Genomic DNA, 17,114 nt, shown 5'->3' on the forward strand with positions numbered 1-17,114 from the left:
GGGATTCAGGGCTCCCTAGCAGAAAGTGGAGCTGGTTGCAGGTCTATGGCTGCAACCGAAAGTCAAGGGAAGGCTTGGAAGGCGAATGATCAAAACAGTGGATGGAGCTGGTAAGAGCCTGTAGTAGGCTGTACCTCCCTAGTATCCCCTTGTGCTAGTGCTGTTCCAGGCTTCTGCCCCCTTGCCCGGTGGCCAGTCCAAACAGAAATTTGGTGAAGCCAAAGAAAGAGAGAAGGGAAAAAAGGCAAAAGTACCACAGAAGTACCAGCCCTCCTTCTTTCTGAGAGGGCCTGGGTGGGCAAGGCTCTGTAGCCGTTTCCCTCCTCCTGGGAGTGAGGGATGCTGCACTGCAGTCCTCGCCCTTCAGAGAGCTACCCCAAACTGGGTGGGCAGCCTCCTTTTTAAGCCCCGCCATCCTTAAGCCAGACAAGATTTACCGCTGTACAGGCTGGAGGCTGGTTGGGACGAGAGGAGCTCTTTAACAGGGCCGAAAGTTGCCCCACCATAAAGTCATACACCCCAAGCCCACCTCACTGCTCACTTCCAGGGAGGTTTGTGACGTTCTCGGACAGCCTGGGACTGGCATGGCATTCATGGACAAGGCTTGGGGGAGAAGTGTGCCCAGCACCTCGGCCTTCGCCCTGCCACGTATGTCCACACCCACTCACATGGAACAGACTCTGTCTAGGACTCTATTAACTGTGCTATTGCGTAGCCTGGAGCAGTGACTATTTAAAACCGCACAACGGATCAGCCCCCAGCTCTTGCCCCAGGTACTCAGCAGCACCCTTAGGGTGCGTCTACACAACAGGGTAAACTTGAAATAAGCCACACAACTTGAGCTATGCTAATTGTGTAGCTTAAGTCGAAATTGCTTATTTCGAATTTGAGCACGTCTACACAGCACTTATTTCGAAATCGGTCACCCTTCCTCTGATTTCCCTTACTCCAGGTACAATGAGGGTTATCGGAGTCGGAGTAAGAAGTCCTCCAGCTGGACAATATTTTGATAGCATGTCGAAATAACTGCTTGTGTGTAGATGCACATTGTTATTCCAGACTAACGGTGCTGTGTAGACGGACCCGTAGACTCTGTCAAGCTGGGGAGCAAGGTGCGGCTTGAGATTCCAGCCCACGTGTCTTAGTCCATTCAGCATCACAGAAAATGCCTTTCAGTCCTTGTGAGCTACTTTTTGGATGTGAAAATGTACCAGTGAGATCTGAGTTGGGCTGGGTATCATTCCCCCTGCCAGGTGCATTTTTCCCACTTCTGAGGACTTTGTGTGTCAGGTCTGTTCTGGTCTCATGGTAAGGGCAGTTGCCCTGCTTTATTGCCATATAGTCTGTTGTGGACAGAGAAGTCACTATGATATTTGCTCTTCCAGCATAGCGTATATCCTCAAATGAAAACCATTCCTATTACACCTTAGGGGGCTACGTCTACACTGGCCCCTTTTCCGGAAGGGGCATGTAAATTTCATGAGTCGTAGTAGGGAAATGCGCGGGGGATTTAAATATCCCCCGCGGCATTTAAATAAAAATGTCCGCCGCTTTTTTCCGGCTTTTAAAAAAGCCGGAAAAGAGCGTCTACACTGGCCCCGATCCTCCGGAAAAAGTGCCCTTTTCCGGAGGATCTTATTCCTACTTCGAATAAGGAATAAGATCCTCCGGAAAAGGGCACTTTTTCCGGAGGATCGGGGCCAGTGTAGACGCTCTTTTCCGGCTTTTTTAAAAGCCGGAAAAAAGCGGCGGACATTTTTATTTAAATGCCGCGGGGGATATTTAAATCCCCCGCGCATTTCCCTACTACGACTCATGAAATTTACATGCCCCTTCCGGAAAAGGGGCCAGTGTAGACGTAGCCTAGCAGTGTGTAAGAAGGGGGAGGCTAACAAGCCTTAGCATCGCTCGGTGGTCTACCTGTATCATGGGGCATAGCCAGAGGTGAAAGCGAGTAGGGGCGCCTTGTGCGCAGCTCTGGCAAGTGCTGGCTAAGATGTGGTAAAAGCCAGCAGGGAGCTATTGAAAGAGCTGACTGGGCACTGGGTTGCGATAGGACAGTACCTGCAAGAAATTTCAACTTACTTTCATTGCTGGGCACAGCATGGGGAGCAGAGATGTTTCAATGGGGTCATTACTTCTCTTCCTACATGGGACAGGTGGGGGTGGTGGGTATAATAGGCGGAGGAAGGCACTGCCTTCCCAAACTGTGGACCTGGCTCCATCCATACTCTGCCCCTAGAACACCTGCTGTATTGGGAACGGAGTGTTGCTGCCCCCAAGCACCCACCTTCCAGGGCAAAGAGATTTGTGCTTGGTTTAGGCCTGGTGCAGATTACAGCCGGTCCCCGAGTTACGAACGCATCGACTTACGACCGTTCGTGTTTACGACCAACCTCCTATACAGCCGGAACCCGAGTTACGAACGCATCGACTTACGACCGTTCGTATTTACGACCAACCTCCTATACAGCCGGAACCCGAGTTACGAACGGAATCCGCACTTACGAACACTGCGGTCATACTTAAGTGAATGTAATCTGATTTACGAACAGATCGAGTTCGACCTAGTGTTTGGTATGTAACTCGTTCGTAAGTCGGGGACCGGCTGTACTCCCTTCCCCAAAGCCAGGTGAGATCCAAGGATCAATCTGCAATTTGCATAATCCCAGTTTGTTCCCTGGTCTGCTTGTGGGGCCGTGCAGAATAGCAAGCTGTAGGAATGCTACCTCAGTAGATCTGGTCTCATTCTGGCCTCTCATTTCCCCTTTTGTTCTCCCTAGGAGTGGTGGTTCACTGCAAAAGGCCCCATGGAAGACTTATGGTTCAAAGCCGCACCAGATTTTCCCAAGTGGGAAAAAGGAATGACAGAGGAGGACTTTCCAGAGATCCATAAAACCAAGTACTTGCTGCGGGTGCCAGCGCTGGATATTAACAATCCTTTCCCAGAACCTGAGGTTGTAGATGTTTGAGCTGCATGTAGTTCTGAAATGACCCGGAGCACTTTGTAAGCTTTCTTTAGCCAGCACTGCCCACATTTGTAAGCATTTATGACATTCCTGCGCCACACATAACAACGCCTGCCCTCTCTCTGCAAAACCCTCCGCATTGGCTCATCTCTTCCTTTGATAAAGTCTGGATTCTAATGTCTTGCCCTTGCTTGCTTAGACCATTTTTTCCACTCTGACTTAAACTCTGCAATAGCTCTTCATTATAGTAATGTATTCCTTTATAACCAGAGCCCCATTTCTCTCCCTTCTTCACTTTGCAGTGAAGCCTGCTGTGCATGATGGGGAGCCCAAGGTACCGTGGAAGCTGTATTTCCTTGGCCAGCTCCCTGCCTAGAGATCTGGCCCTGGAGCAGGGAAGAGACTACATTTCCCAGTGTGCCCTTAGTTGTTAGCATCAGGAAACGGGAGGGAAGGGAGTGGGAAAGTTGTGAGTTTTGCACAGGAGAAGCAGCTTGTTGTGAATGGAGAGCTGGTTGCTAGAAGGGGCTGGTGCTATGAATGGGGAACATGTGTGCACAGCGAGTAGGTGGCTTTAGCCCAGTCTCACACTCTTCCCCAGACTGGATAAGGGATGCCCATGGCCTCAGTTTGCCACCCCCAAAGAAGAAATTGGGTGGACAGTTCACCATTATCTGAAGCCTAGCAAGGGAAGTATGTGGATGCCAGCAGAGAGGGCCTGGGTAGCTTTAGATGCAATGCCAGGCTCACAGGAGGATCCAACTCCATTTCCACAGCCATGGACACAGAAATGGACTTTTCCTCTCCAGATTCATCCAATACTGGGAAAGAGAACCTATCCCTGCCTTCCAGATTTGAACAGGAGTGCTCAATTTTAACTTGGGCTGCTCTTACATCATTTCTTCAAAATCAAATACTGATTCACTGTAATTTGTGGTAGGAAACTAAGATAAAACTGAGCAACAAATGCTAGCAACTTCCTGTTCCTAACTGGGACTGGAGTTACTATTTTCAACTGCCATTACTCTTTTTTTTCTCTCAAGTTTTCTTCTTTTAAAAAGAAGACCGTAATATTGCATGGGAGATTTTCTCACAGAAACAAAGAGTGGAATAATAGAACAACAAAGGCGCCTCAACTTGTCCTCATTATGTGGGACAGCCTTGCAGTATGGATCCAGATAGCCTCCAATCACACAGGGTGAAAATCGTTCCACTTTAGGGATTTGTCCGAAAGGGCCAGGTAGCTGCTGGCCATGAGGGGTGAATAAGGGTGGTCCTGGAGATATGGCAGCAGAATGTCTGGATAAGGAAGTCAAGTATCAGAGGGGTAGCTGTGTTAGTCTGACTCTGCAAAAGTGGCAAGGAGTCCTGTGGCACCTTATAGACTAACCGAAGTGTTGGAGCATAAGCTTTCGTGGGCAAAGACCCACTTCATCAGATGCATGTCTGTTTCTGATGAAGTGGGTCTTTGCCCATGAAAGCTTATGCTCCAACACTTTGGTTAGTCTATAAGGTGCTACAGGACTCCTCGCCGTTTTTGGATAAGGAAAGAGATACATGGGGCGGGTTTCCCCTGATCACTGACAGTTCTGCCCACTGTGGACACTGGTAAAGACACGGGGTGTACAGCACAAGGAGACAGCCCGGGGCTGAGGAAGCCGTGTACCCAGCCGGTGCACACTACAGCCTTGCAGAGGTGTGAGAGCCACATGGAAAATGCTTCTGGGCAGAGGTATCTTTATTGCTAGGTGGGTGGGTCCTGTGTGGGAAACACTGACAGTCACCGACCCCTTGGCCCTTCTCTGTGAGCTACCACGGTCTGGAAATCGCCAGCCCGGTAGGGAGCGTTTGTGGCGCGCACCCCGTTTACACGGACCACGCCGCTTCTGGAAGCGGAGTAGGCGGTGACGCGTCCGGGGCACCCGCGCAGCGAGCGCGCCGTGAGCAGAGCCAGCAGCAGGGGGCGCTGCGCGCTGCCTTGACAAGCTGCCGCGCCCCGGGCATGCGCACGGGGGCGTGTGCGCGAGCCCGGCCGGCCCCAGGGCCGCTCCCTGCCGGGGGGGCGGGGCCGGACCGTTCAGGCCCCGCCCCGCAGCCCCACGTCGAGCTCGCGCGGTCCCCACGTTGTGGGCGGAGGAACGCGGTCGCGACCGAAGGGACGTTCTGTGGGCGGGGCGCCCGCCAGATTTGAAAAAGCGACGTGACGTCAAGCGCAGCGGCCCCTCTCGCCCCTATGTCAGGTGAGCGCGAGGCGCGTCAGTACTTAGCCCCCCCCCCCGCGGGGGGTGTCAGTGCCCGGCCTGAGGGGTCCCTGGGGCGGGAGGGGGTGTCAGTGCGGGGCCTGAGGGGTCCCTGGGGCGGGAGGGGGTGTCAGTGCGGGGCCCTGAGGGGTCCCTGGGGCGGGAGGGGGTGTCAGTGCCCGGCCTGAGGGGTCCCTGGGGCGGGAGGGGGTGTCAGTGCCCGGCCTGAGGGGGTTCCTGGGGCGGGAGGGGGTGTCAGTGCCCGGCCTGAGGGGTCCCTGGGGCGGGAGGGGGTGTCAGTGCGGGGCCCTGAGGGGTCCCTGGGGCGGGAGGGGGTGTCAGTGCGGGGCCCTGAGGGGGTCCCTGGGGCGGGGGGGGGTGTCAGTGCGGGGCCCTGAGGGGTCCCTGGGGCGGGGGGGGGTGTCAGTGCGGGGCCCTGAGGGGGTCCCTGGGGCGGGAGGGGGTGTCAGTGCCCGGCCTGAGGGGTCCCTGGGGCGGGAGGGGGTGTCAGTGCGGGGCCCTGAGGGGTCCCTGGGGCGGGAGCGGGTGTCAGTGCGGGGCCCTGAGGGGTCCCTGGGGCGGGAGGGGGTGTCAGTGCCCGGCCTGAGGGGGTTCCTGGGGCGGGAGGGGGTGTCAGTGCGGGGCCCTGAGGGGTCCCTGGGGCGGGAGGGGGTGTCAGTGCGGGGCCCTGAGGGGTCCCTGGGGCGGGAGGGGGTGTCAGTGCCCGGCCTGAGGGGTCCCTGGGGCGGGAGGGGGTGTCAGTGCGGGGCCCTGAGGGGTCCCTGGGGCGGGAGCGGGTGTCAGTGCGGGGCCCTGAGGGGTCCCTGGGGCGGGAGGGGGTGTCAGTGCGGGGCCCTGAGGGGTCCCTGGGGCGGGAGGGGGTGTCAGTGCGGGGCCCTGAGGGGTCCCTGGGGCGGGAGGGGGTGTCAGTGCCCGGCCTGAGGGGGTTCCTGGGGCGGGAGGGGGTGTCAGTGCCTGGCCTGAGGGGTCCCTGGGGCGGGAGGGGGTGTCAGTGCGGGGCCTGAGGGGGCCCTGGGGCGGGAGGGGGTGTCAGTGCGGGGCCCTGAGGGGTCCCTGGGGCGGGAGGGGGTGTCAGTGCGGGGCCCTGAGGGGTCCCTGGGGCGGGAGGGGGTGTCAGTGCGGGGCCCTGAGGGGTCCCTGAGGCGGGAGGGGGTGTCAGTGCCCGGCCTGAGGGGTCCCTGGGGCGGGAGGGGGTGTCAGTGCGGGGCCCTGAGGGGTCCCTGGGGCGGGAGGGGGTGTCAGTGCGGGGCCCTGAGGGGTCCCTGGGGCGGGAGGGGGTGTCAGTGCGGGGCCCTGAGGGGTCCCTGAGGCGGGAGGGGGTGTCAGTGCGGGGCCCTGAGGGGTCCCTGGGGCGGGAGGGGGTGTCAGTGCGGGGCCCTGAGGGGTCCCTGAGGCGGGAGGGGGTGTCAGTGCGGGGCCCTGAGGGGTCCCTGGGGCGGGAGGGGGTGTCAGTGCGGGGCCCTGAGGGGTCCCTGAGGCGGGAGGGGGTGTCAGTGCGGGGCCCTGAGGGGTCCCTGGGGCGGGAGGGGGTGTCAGTGCGGGGCCCTGAGGGGTCCCTGGGGCGGGAGGGGGTGTCAGTGCGGGGCCCTGAGGGGGTCCCTGGGGCGGGAGGGGGTGTCAGTGCCCGGCCCTGAGGGGGTCCCTGGGGCGGGAGGGGGTGTCAGTGCGGGGCCCTGAGGGGTCCCTGGGGCGGGAGGGGGTGTCAGTGCGGGGCCTGAGGGGTCCCTGGGGCGGGAGGGGGTGTCAGTGCGGGGCCCTGAGGGGTCCCTGGGGCGGGAGGGGGTGTCAGTGCCCGGCCTGAGGGGTCCCTGGGGCGGGAGGGGGTGTCAGTGCGGGGCCTGAGGGGTCCCTGGGGCGGGAGGGGGTGTCAGTGCGGGGCCCTGAGGGGTCCCTGGGGCGGGAGGGGGTGTCAGTGCGGGGCCCTGAGGGGTCCCTGGGGCGGGAGGGGGTGTCAGTGCCTGGCCTGAGGGGTCCCTGGGGCGGGAGGGGGTGTCAGTGCGGGGCCCTGAGGGGTCCCTGAGGCGGGAGGGGGTGTCAGTGCCCGGCCTGAGGGGTCCCTGGGGCGGGAGGGGGTGTCAGTGCCCGGCCCTGAGGGGGTCCCTGGGGCGGGAGGGGGTGTCAGTGCGGGGCCCTGAGGGGGTCCCTGGGGCGGGAGGGGGTGTCAGTGCGGGGCCCTGAGGGGGTCCCTGGGGCGGGAGGGGGTGTCAGTGCCTGGCCTGAGGGGTCCCTGGGGCGGGAGGGGGTGTCAGTGCCTGGCCTGAGGGGTCCCTGGGGCGGGAGGGGGTGTCAGTGCGGGGCCCTGGGGGGTCCCTGGGGCGGGAGGGGGTGTCAGTGCCCGGCCTGAGGGGGCCCTGGGGCGGGAGGGGGTGTCAGTGCGGGGCCCTGAGGGGTCCCTGGGGCGGGAGGGGGTGTCAGTGCGGGGCCCTGAGGGGTCCCTGGGGCGGGAGGGGGTGTCAGTGCGGGGCCCTGAGGGGTCCCTGGGGCGGGAGGGGGTGTCAGTGCGGGGCCCTGAGGGGGTCCCTGGGGCGGGAGGGGGTGTCAGTGCCCGGCCTGAGGGGTCCCTGGGGCGGGAGGGGGTGTCAGTGCGGGGCCCTGAGGGGTCCCTGGGGCGGGAGGGGGTGTCAGTGCGGGGCCCTGGGGGTCCCTGGGGCGGGAGGGGGTGTCAGTGCCCGGCCTGAGGGGTCCCTGGGGCGGGAGGGGGTGTCAGTGCGGGGCCCTGAGGGGTCCCTGGGGCGGGACGGGGTGTCAGTGCGGGGCCCTGAGGGGTCCCTGGGGCGGGAGGGGGTGTCAGTGCGGGGCCCTGAGGGGTCCCTGGGGCGGGAGGGGGTGTCAGTGCCCGGCCTGAGGGGGCCCTGGGGCGGGAGGGGGTGTCAGTGCGGGGCCCTGAGGGGTCCCTGGGGCGGGAGGGGGTGTCAGTGCGGGGCCTGGGGGGTCCCTGGGGCGGGAGGGGGTGTCAGTGCCCGGCCTGAGGGGTCCCTGGGGCGGGAGGGGGTGTCGGTGCGGGGCCCTGAGGGGTCCCTGGGGCGGGAGGGGGTGTCAGTGCGGGGCCCTGGGGGTCCCTGGGGCGGGAGGGGGTGTCAGTGCCCGGCCTGAGGGGTCCCTGGGGCGGGAGGGGGTGTCAGTGCGGGGCCCTGAGGGGTCCCTGGGGCGGGAGGGGGTGTCAGTGCGGGGCCCTGAGGGGGCCCTGGGGCGGGAGGGGGTGTCAGTGCCCGGCCTGAGGGGGCCCTGGGGCGGGAGGGGGTGTCAGTGCCCGGCCTGAGGGGTCCCTGGGGCGGGAGGGGGTGTCAGTGCGGGGCCCTGAGGGGTCCCTGGGGCGGGAGGGGGTGTCAGTGCCTGGCCTGAGGGGTCCCTGGGGCGGGAGGGGGTGTCAGTGCGGGGCCCTGAGGGGTCCCTGGGGCGGGAGGGGGTGTCAGTGCCCGGCCTGAGGGGTCCCTGGGGCGGGAGGGGGTGTCAGTGCCGGGCCCTGAGGGGGTCCCTGGGGCGGGAGGAGGTGTCAGTGCCAGGCCCTGAGGGGGTCCTTGGGGCGGGAGGGGGTTTCAGTGCCAGGCCCTGAGGGGGTCCTTGGGGTGGAAGGGGGTGTCAGTGCTGGTCCCTGTGGCGGGAAGGGGTGTCGGCACTGGGTACTGGTGCTTGGGGTCCCTGGACATGCCTAGTCAGACCAAAGGTCCCTGTAGCTGGGCCTTCTGACACAGGAGGTTCCAGTAGTTGAGAGGGAATGAACAGAGTGGGGCAATTATTGGCTGACCCATCCCGTTGCCCAACCCCTGCCTGTGGAAGTTGGAGGTTTGGGGAAAGCCGGCGCTGCGGTGTGGCTAATAGTCACTGATGGACTCATCTTCCATGAAACTGATTCTGATTCTGGACCCAGTTATAGTTTTGGTTTTTCACAACATCCCTTGGCAAGGAGTTCCGCAGGCAGCTTGTGCCTTGTGTGACGAAATGCTCCTTTTGCTTGTTTTTTAGAATCTTAGACTCCTAGGGCTGGAAGAGACCTCAGTAATCATTGAGTCCAGTCCCCTGCCCAAAGCAGGACCAACCCCAACTAAATCAACTCAGCCAGGGCTTTGTCAAGCCCAGACTTAAAAACCTCTAGGGATGGAGATTCCACTACCTCCCTAGGTAACTCATCCCAGTGCTTCCCCACCTGCCTAGGGAAATAGTTTTTCCTAATATGCAACCTAGACCCCCCCCACTGAAACATGAGCCCATTGCTCCTTGTTCTGTCATCCCTCACTACTGAGAACAGCCTCTCTCCATCCTCTTTGGAACCTCCCTTCAGGAAGTTGAAGGCTGCTATCAAATCCCCCCTCGCTCTTCACTTCTGCAGACTACATAAGCCCAAATCCCTCAGCCTCTCCTCATAGGTCATGTGCTTCAGCCCCCTAATCATTTCGGTTGCCCTCCTCTGGGTCCTCTCCAGTGTGTCCACATCCTTTCTGTAGTCGGGGGCCCAGAACTGGACACAATACTCCAGATGTTTTTTAAATCTGCTGCCTCTGAATTTCATTAGTTGACTCTTGGTTCCTGTGTTATGTGAAGGGATAAATAACACTTCCCTATTCACTTTCTCTGCACTGTCATGATAGGGATGTGAAAGATTAACTAGTAAGTATCACCTTTAATAGGTAATGCTTACTGGTTCTGGTTAATCAGTGATGGCTGGAGCAGCTCCCTGCCTGTTGCGGATAGGGGGACTGCTTCAGCCAGGCATTGAACGTGGGTGACCCTCAGGCAAGTGCTGCTCCAGCAGAGCAGCCTCTGTCCATGGGGAACTCCTGCCTATGGCGAGGAGGGGAGTTGCTCAAGCCCAGTTCCCCTGCTCGAGCCCTTCTTAATCAGTTCACTGGTTAAACATAATGGGAAGTCAGCCAGTGACCCAGGCTCCTCTGCAGTTTCTCTTCTGCTTGTGTGCTCCTACAGCTGTGGGGCTCTAAAGGCTCATTCTTTGTGCTGCTGTTTTTCTTTGCAGGCCTGCAAGATGGATCTCTTAACATTTCCCAGATATAATCCCAATGACATCATAACTTACATCCGCAATCAGATCCTCACAGGATCGGAAGCTAAAAACCTCTCTAAAAATGACTTGTTTCCAAATCCCAAGGTAAGAATGCGCTGGAAACAGAAGCTTGCTGCTGGAGGACAGGTTAAATCTAATAGCATATTCCAGGTTTGACTCCATAACGCTTATTTGCACGAGTAGTCCCACTTGCTGCAGTAAAAAATATTCACAAGAGGAAATACTACAAATAAATATTTCTCTCCTGCAACTGTTTGGGTGTTTGTTAATGACATGAGGTTATCTTAATTTCCAGTCTATAAAATATTGAATTATTAATTTATCCTTTTTACTCCCCCCCCACCTATAATACAGGGGTCTATAACCTTTTTGAGCATGACATCACTTTTTGAATTTAAGTGCAATCCAGGACTACCTCAAATCCAAACACCCTTGCCCCGCCTCCTTCCCGCCCCTTCTCCGAGGCCCTGCCCTGCTCACTCCATCCTCACTCACTTTTATCAGGCTGGGGGCAGAAAGTTGAGGTATGGGGGAAAGAGATGCAGACACTGATCTTGGACTAAAGGATTTGGAGTGTGGGAGGGGTTCTGAGCTGAGCCTGGGGCAGGGAGGGAATTGAAGTGCAGGAGGGGCTTCAGGGTGCAGGCTCTGGGAGGGAGTTTGGGTGCACAGGAACTCAGTGCTAGGGCAGTGGTTTGGGATGCAGGAAGGGTTCAGGACTGTGGCTGGGGTTCGGAATGCAGGCTCCAGTTGAGCACTGCTTACCACAGGTGGCTTCTGGGTGGTGATGCAGGGGACTAAAGCAGGCGTACCCCTATCCTGGCCTTGCACCACTCCCAAGAACAGCCAGCAAACTCCATCCCTGTCCCCCCTGCTCTGTGGAGATGGTGTACAGGGTGGGAGGAGGGGCACCCTGACATGAGCACCCCACCTCTTATTCCCGCACTCTGCACTGTAACCAGGAGACTTCTGAGGGTGGGGGCACCTCCAAGACAGAGGGCAGGAGCAGCACGATAGTGCTGAAGGGCAGATGAGGTGCCAGCACTTGATAGCTTCCTGGCCAAACCTGTCAGGATTACCTGTCAAAAGGCTCCAAGAAGTTTCAGTAGATCCCGATTTACTGGATGGTGACCACTGCTATGGAGTTTGCTATCATTTTTTGTTTAAATCACTGTCTTAATGTGATAGACTTTTTCAAGATTTTTGATATCCTCAAGTTTGAAAATTCTCTAGGTGAAGCTGTTATAATCATAATTGTTGATTACAAATAAATAATTGAAAACCATGAGTACAAATACACTGATTAAAATTCTAGTTGCCAGTCTGGTTATTGCTTGTTGAAGCTGCATTATCAGATGTTGCAGTACAACATCTCATGATGCAACAAGAGTATAGCAATGTGATTTGTCATCTTCATGAAAAAATGAAGTGGTTCTTCATTTGTTAAAGGCAGAATACCGCTTGTTTTGTGATACATTCTGTATGCTATAAATAACAGCGAAAACAAGATAGTAATTTACAGAGAGGAAGCTCATCAGTAAAAGTCACTTGGTATTAGTGTACTTTTAATTACCAGAATTAAATGTTGTCTCTCTTTTGCAGCCTGAGGTATTGCACATGATCTTCATGAGAATCTTGCAGAATGTGTATGGAATCCGTCTGGAGCACTTCTATATGGTGTGTGTATACAGTGGTGCACAATTAAGTGCAAAAAAAGTGACATTTCTAATTTCCAGAATTATGAAAATTATATTATTAAAGCACTGGATTCTTTGCATTTTTAAATTAGCTGATCCTTCTAGTATTTTGTGTAGCTGAATGTGAATTTGAAAGCCCTGAGGTATCATTCATTTAATCTACACATTTAGTTAATGGGAGATGTCAGGTGTAATACAGCTGAAAATACCGGGAAGTGATATTTTCCCAGTCTATTGTATTTTGGGTTTAATCTTTCTTCCAGAGAATAAAGTAAATGTAAAAAGTGCTTTCAAGTATCATTAAAATACAGCGGAAGACAAACCAATTCCTGAAAAAGACAGCCGGGGGCAAACTAAAAACTGATTCTTTGTTAATTTAACACTGTATCTTGATTTCTATCTCCAAAGTGTTACAAGAATAACTAATCCCTAGCTGCCTCATGGATAAATAAGTACTAGCCACATGTGTTGCATGGACATACTGAGGCATAAAAGTTGTAACTTGTCAAAGTCAAGGGAAGTCTGTCAGAGCCATGAATAATGTAAGGATTTCTGGCTTCCAGAAACTTTAGTTTCAGTGCAGAACTCCGAGAATGAGCCTGTAGAATATGCACATTCATAGAATCATAGAACAATAGAACTGGAAGGGACCTCGACAGTCCAATCCCCTGCCCTCACAGCAGGACCCAGCACTGTCTAGACCATCCCTGACAGATGTCTGTCTAACCTGCTCTAAAATATCTCCAGAGACGGAGATTCTCCAACCTCTCTAGGCAATTTATTCCAGTGTTTAACCACCCTGACAGTTAGGAAGTATGTTTCATAATGTCCAACCTAATTTTCCTAATATCCAACCAAACATATGTTTCAGTGACCACAGAATGTCACCTTGAGTCACCCAGGTACTGTGACTAGACTTCCTGGAAATCTTGTTTTTGGAAGAGACCTCAGACTTACTGTCTACTCCTTTAGGCACATCAGTTTGTTACTTGCTGACCTGGAGTTCTTAACTAACATTGAATAACATTATCAGAATAATGTCCTCCCTTCCCATCAGGGGCAGTGAATTCCAAACTTTGGCTGAGATAAATCCTGATCAATTTAGGGGAAGATCAGAACTGTAGTCTGAGCCCCAGAGAGGTGCAAAAAAGTTAGAGGAGCAAAATGATTTTGTGAAATGTTGTTGTTTGGCAGTAGGGCTGTTTCTTGGGAACCACTTGCTCAAACAACACCAGATTGGCTCAGGATTCTACTCAGAAATCCCATAGAATGTTTCAAAACAGTCTGAGTCAGCATGTGGATTTTAGAGAACTAGAGCAGTCTACCTTCAAACAGAAAGCAATGATCACCCTTAATGATAATGGAGTTGGTGCTACACTATACTTCAATGAATGAGTTCATTACAATATAGCACAGGCTTGTAAAATAATACTATAACATTACATGCAGCATAGAAGTCCAGACTGCCATTGTTGATTTACCCCCTCAAAACAATTTCCTTACTATTTATCAACTTGTGCTAATAAATACCTAGGCTTCCATTCTAGACTGAAATATGGCAATGCATCATACATCCGTTATTGCACTTGAACATTTGCACCTGTTCTAGCCTGTAATGTTACTTGACTGTTGGTAAGATGAATGCTTCCTGGGCAACCTTTTACATCCCTACCTCCCACCCTCTCCAGCCTTGAACTACTTGGTTCTCAAAATTTTATTCTGAGAGCCACCATGACAGGGATTCACAGGCTGCAGTTTGAGAACTACTAACTTGCTTTTGCCTTGCAATTTGAGTTTAGTGATTGATTTCCTCATCCATGTTTATCACCTCTGAATGACTTTCCTATTACCCCCACCCCCAGTGTTTTGTTCCTTATGAATACTCCTTGTAATCTCTTTATTTATTGACTCTTGTGTTTAGATGCCGGTCACTGTTGACATCATATATCCACAGATTGTTGAAGGCTTCCTACCTATTTGTAACTTGTATATTAATATGTGAGTACAACAGATGGATTTTTTTCATACAGTTCATTGATTTGATTATAGTTTAATTCAATTTAGGTGTTTGGGCTCTGTGCATTTGTGGTGGTCCTTCAACTTGTTGCAGATGTGTGAAGTACAATTTAGCAGACAAAGAAAGAGACAACTTAAAACAGCTAACATAGTGATGGGCAACCTCTGGCCCATGGTTTATCAGAGTAAGCTACTGTATCGGAGGCAGTGGGGGAAGAGGAGGAGGTGGAAGCTTTTGCCTGTGGGGAGTCGGCTTAAAATTCAGTCATTACATGTTTACAAAAATAAATATTTACTAGCATCCCTAGCATGGAGCTGAGAGCAATGGCACTCAGCCTCCCACGTTGCTCCTCAGTTGGTGGAAGTGCTTCTGGTGAGGCTGCGCACTAGCGGCAGAAGGAAGGAAGGTGGTGTGGCCATCAGCCATGGCAGTAATTACTGTGGTATCTGACCTCATGTAGGCTGGCTTAAGTTGGTAGCGTACACTATATAGAAGTTTTAATTTATTTTTCAGAGAGAAGGAAGGGTGTACTATGTTGAAAAGAAAGGAAATTAAATGCATTCTTCCGTTTTGCACTGTTTTCTTGTAATGTGACATTCCTCAGAAGAAAGGAAGTGCCCTATACAACTCAGCATTTACTAAAAGTATACTACAGTTTGAACCTCTCTAGTCTGGCTCACTCTGGTCCAGCAACATCCGTCGTCTGGCATGATTTTAGTTAGCTGGATGTCCACTTCACATAGATGTAACTATGTACCTGAGGTCCTGTAAAATTTGTTTATAGCCACCAATCCTGGCTCTCAGTGTTCTGTGCTGTTATTTAGCTCTAATTTACTCCTAAATGTTTTCTAAGAGCCCAGCAAGCAGTGGAAGTGTTGATAATGCTGCTAGATAACATTGACCTCCTGTGGTTCAGCATATTCTCTGGTTCGGCACCAGTCAGTTCCTAATGGCTCTAGACTAGAGGTTCAACCTGTAATATGGAAAGCAACAATAAGAACTTCAAGGTTGTAAATTGCTCCATGGTATTTGCCGCCTTATGTATTTACATACATTATTTTTTTTCCTGCCAGACCATTCCCTGTTTCACTGTGCAGGGTGTGATTGGTGAATGATGCAAAGGTCTAAAGTGGATCAGGGTTTGAGGACAATCTTAGCAAAAACGCAATTTAAAATTAACATGCTGCATATTGCAGATCTTCTTGGGGCTTGTCTACACAAACTGGGGTGAATGTTAACCCTGCTTTAATCTGCTTCTCCCTAAGGGTCCATGTGGTCCTGCTGTAGATCACTAAAATTTCCCTAATTCACTTTAATCTGTTCCTGTACCAGTCGTGGTAGATCTTAGGGATGTTAAATAGGTTAAATAGGTAACTGTGTAACCACTGAAAATCTCAGCAGTTACGCGCTGTGAGATCTGCAGTATAAAGCTCAAATAAGTTTTCTACGGTAGAGCCTTCAGCAAAGCCTCCCCAGGAGCAGGGCCTCCAGCACCATTCCCAGGGAGGTGGCTTCCCTGCCGCAGTGAGGCCGCCTGCCCAGGAACCTGCTGAGTGTAACTGGCACTATTAACCGATAAGCAGTAGCTTATTGGTTAAATGGTTAGTCGGTTACACTCCAACGTCCCTAATAGATCTAAGGACTCTATGGAACTTTTAGTGAGTTACAGCAGTGCCTGCATGGTTGCTTGGTGCATGGCAGGCTAGTTTAGGATAGATTTATACCTCCGCTTGGCATGAAGTAAGTAGACAAGCCCTTAGTTGACCAGAATGTGAAGGACATTTTTCAGATTTGGTAGGCTAGTACAGGAAGTTTTCCGGATCTGAAAAATACTGTGTTTCTTGCATGTCAGTCCATGGAAGAAGTAGTGAAAAATCTTTCTTCTTCTGCTGCACTAACAAACAGCCCAGATGTATAAAGCCAGATGTTTTGTCCCTGCAGCGTGCTGCAACAGAATCTAACTAAAGACACTTGACTACAGCAGAAGTTTGAGAAAACTGACTGTAAATTTACTGAGAAACCTACTGGTTTTAAATAAGTTATCTATTTTTTTTTTTAAAGAAAATAATCCCACAAAATAAAATGTGAATGGAAGTTTTTCCTTCAATTATTTGCATAAACATGGCTAGCATCTCATAGTGCATGGCTTGATATTTCCCACTAACATGCTTGAAATGAAAGTGTCCTGTGAAAAGTAACTTTAAAAAAAGCTTCTTCATGGCACTATAACACCTCAAGATCTATAATACTAGCTCGTGAATTCAGTACTACTAAAATGCTATTCAGGGGTTTGTTCTGCCGAGTCTGTTCAACGTTATGTACAGTACCAGGATACAGTCAGACTCTTCTGCAGCTATTCTGGATTTATGTAGAGCAAAACTACTATAGTGTCCATTTGAAGTAGACTTGTTCACAGAGCTAGTAACACTCAGTATCTTTTTTAATTCCCACAGGGAGCGTTTCCTTCCAGTCTGCCGTGTTAATGACTTCCAGATTGCTGATGTCATAAATCCGAGTAAGCAAGCATTTGTTACTCCATCTATGTTTCCACATGCTTATGTGATGCCTGGGACATTTCTATGAAATATCTTTGAAGGCTCTTGGGTTTTTCTTTCTATGCTGAGGTAGACAATTGTGATGTAGTGGAGACAGCATCTGCCTTTTGAACCACACTGGCTTGCAGAGAAGAGCAATTCATTAAACAGTTCTTCCAATGCTTTAGCCAATCCAGTTAATGTTAATTAATTAATACATTTCTGCTCTTTTGCAAAACATTGCAGTTCCATCTTGCTGCTAGGATAGATAGTAATCTGATGTTTTCAAGTAATTTACCAATATATGGGGGTTACTAGAAGATTTAGCCAGCGTTGCTCAGATCCTTAACCCAATCTTGGCTTTTTGTCATTTAAATCATTGCTCTGGAGTGCGGCTGGGAAAGTAGGGGTCAGTATGCAGGCTGCCCTGGGGAGAGAGGACTACCTCAGCTCTCTTTCACTGCAGCATATTTGGGCCAGGTGAGAAGCACCTCTACATGGCTGTTGCAGCTCCAGCATGCACTGCTGGGAGTTGGAGTAGGTTCAGGTTCGTCTGCCCCCTGCGCTCCCCAGTCAGAATGAGGAATTCAGCAAACTGCACCTTTGCTCCCTGATGAAG

At 53.1% G+C, this 17,114-nt stretch overlaps 2 protein-coding genes across 5 annotated transcripts in view; both read left to right on the forward strand.

Annotated features, from left to right (window-relative positions):
* Positions 1-3,150, forward strand: part of ADCY10 (adenylate cyclase 10) — a 51,817-nt gene extending 48,667 nt beyond the window's left edge. For all 4 annotated transcript variants that reach the window (XM_075936961.2, XM_075936963.2, XM_075936960.2 and 1 more), the window contains one exon: positions 2,784-3,150. In XM_075936961.2, coding sequence (XP_075793076.2) covers positions 2,784-2,972 — 189 coding nt within the window. In that variant the 3' untranslated portion in view covers positions 2,973-3,150. The remainder of the gene's footprint in view (positions 1-2,783) is intronic.
* A 1,904-nt stretch (positions 3,151-5,054) lies between these two features.
* NUF2 (NUF2 component of NDC80 kinetochore complex) overlaps positions 5,055-17,114 on the forward strand; it is a 30,416-nt gene continuing 18,356 nt past the window's right edge. The window contains exons 1-5 of the mRNA XM_075936966.2: positions 5,055-5,209; positions 10,200-10,331; positions 11,850-11,924; positions 13,866-13,942; positions 16,415-16,476. Of these exons, the coding sequence (XP_075793081.1) occupies positions 10,209-10,331; positions 11,850-11,924; positions 13,866-13,942; positions 16,415-16,476 (337 nt within the window). The 5' untranslated portion in view covers positions 5,055-5,209; positions 10,200-10,208. The remainder of the gene's footprint in view (positions 5,210-10,199; positions 10,332-11,849; positions 11,925-13,865; positions 13,943-16,414; positions 16,477-17,114) is intronic.

This window comes from Pelodiscus sinensis, chromosome 9 (genome assembly GCF_052426305.1).
Source record: "Pelodiscus sinensis isolate ZL-2025 chromosome 9, ASM5242630v1, whole genome shotgun sequence".
Classification (NCBI taxonomy): Eukaryota; Metazoa; Chordata; order Testudines; family Trionychidae; genus Pelodiscus; species Pelodiscus sinensis.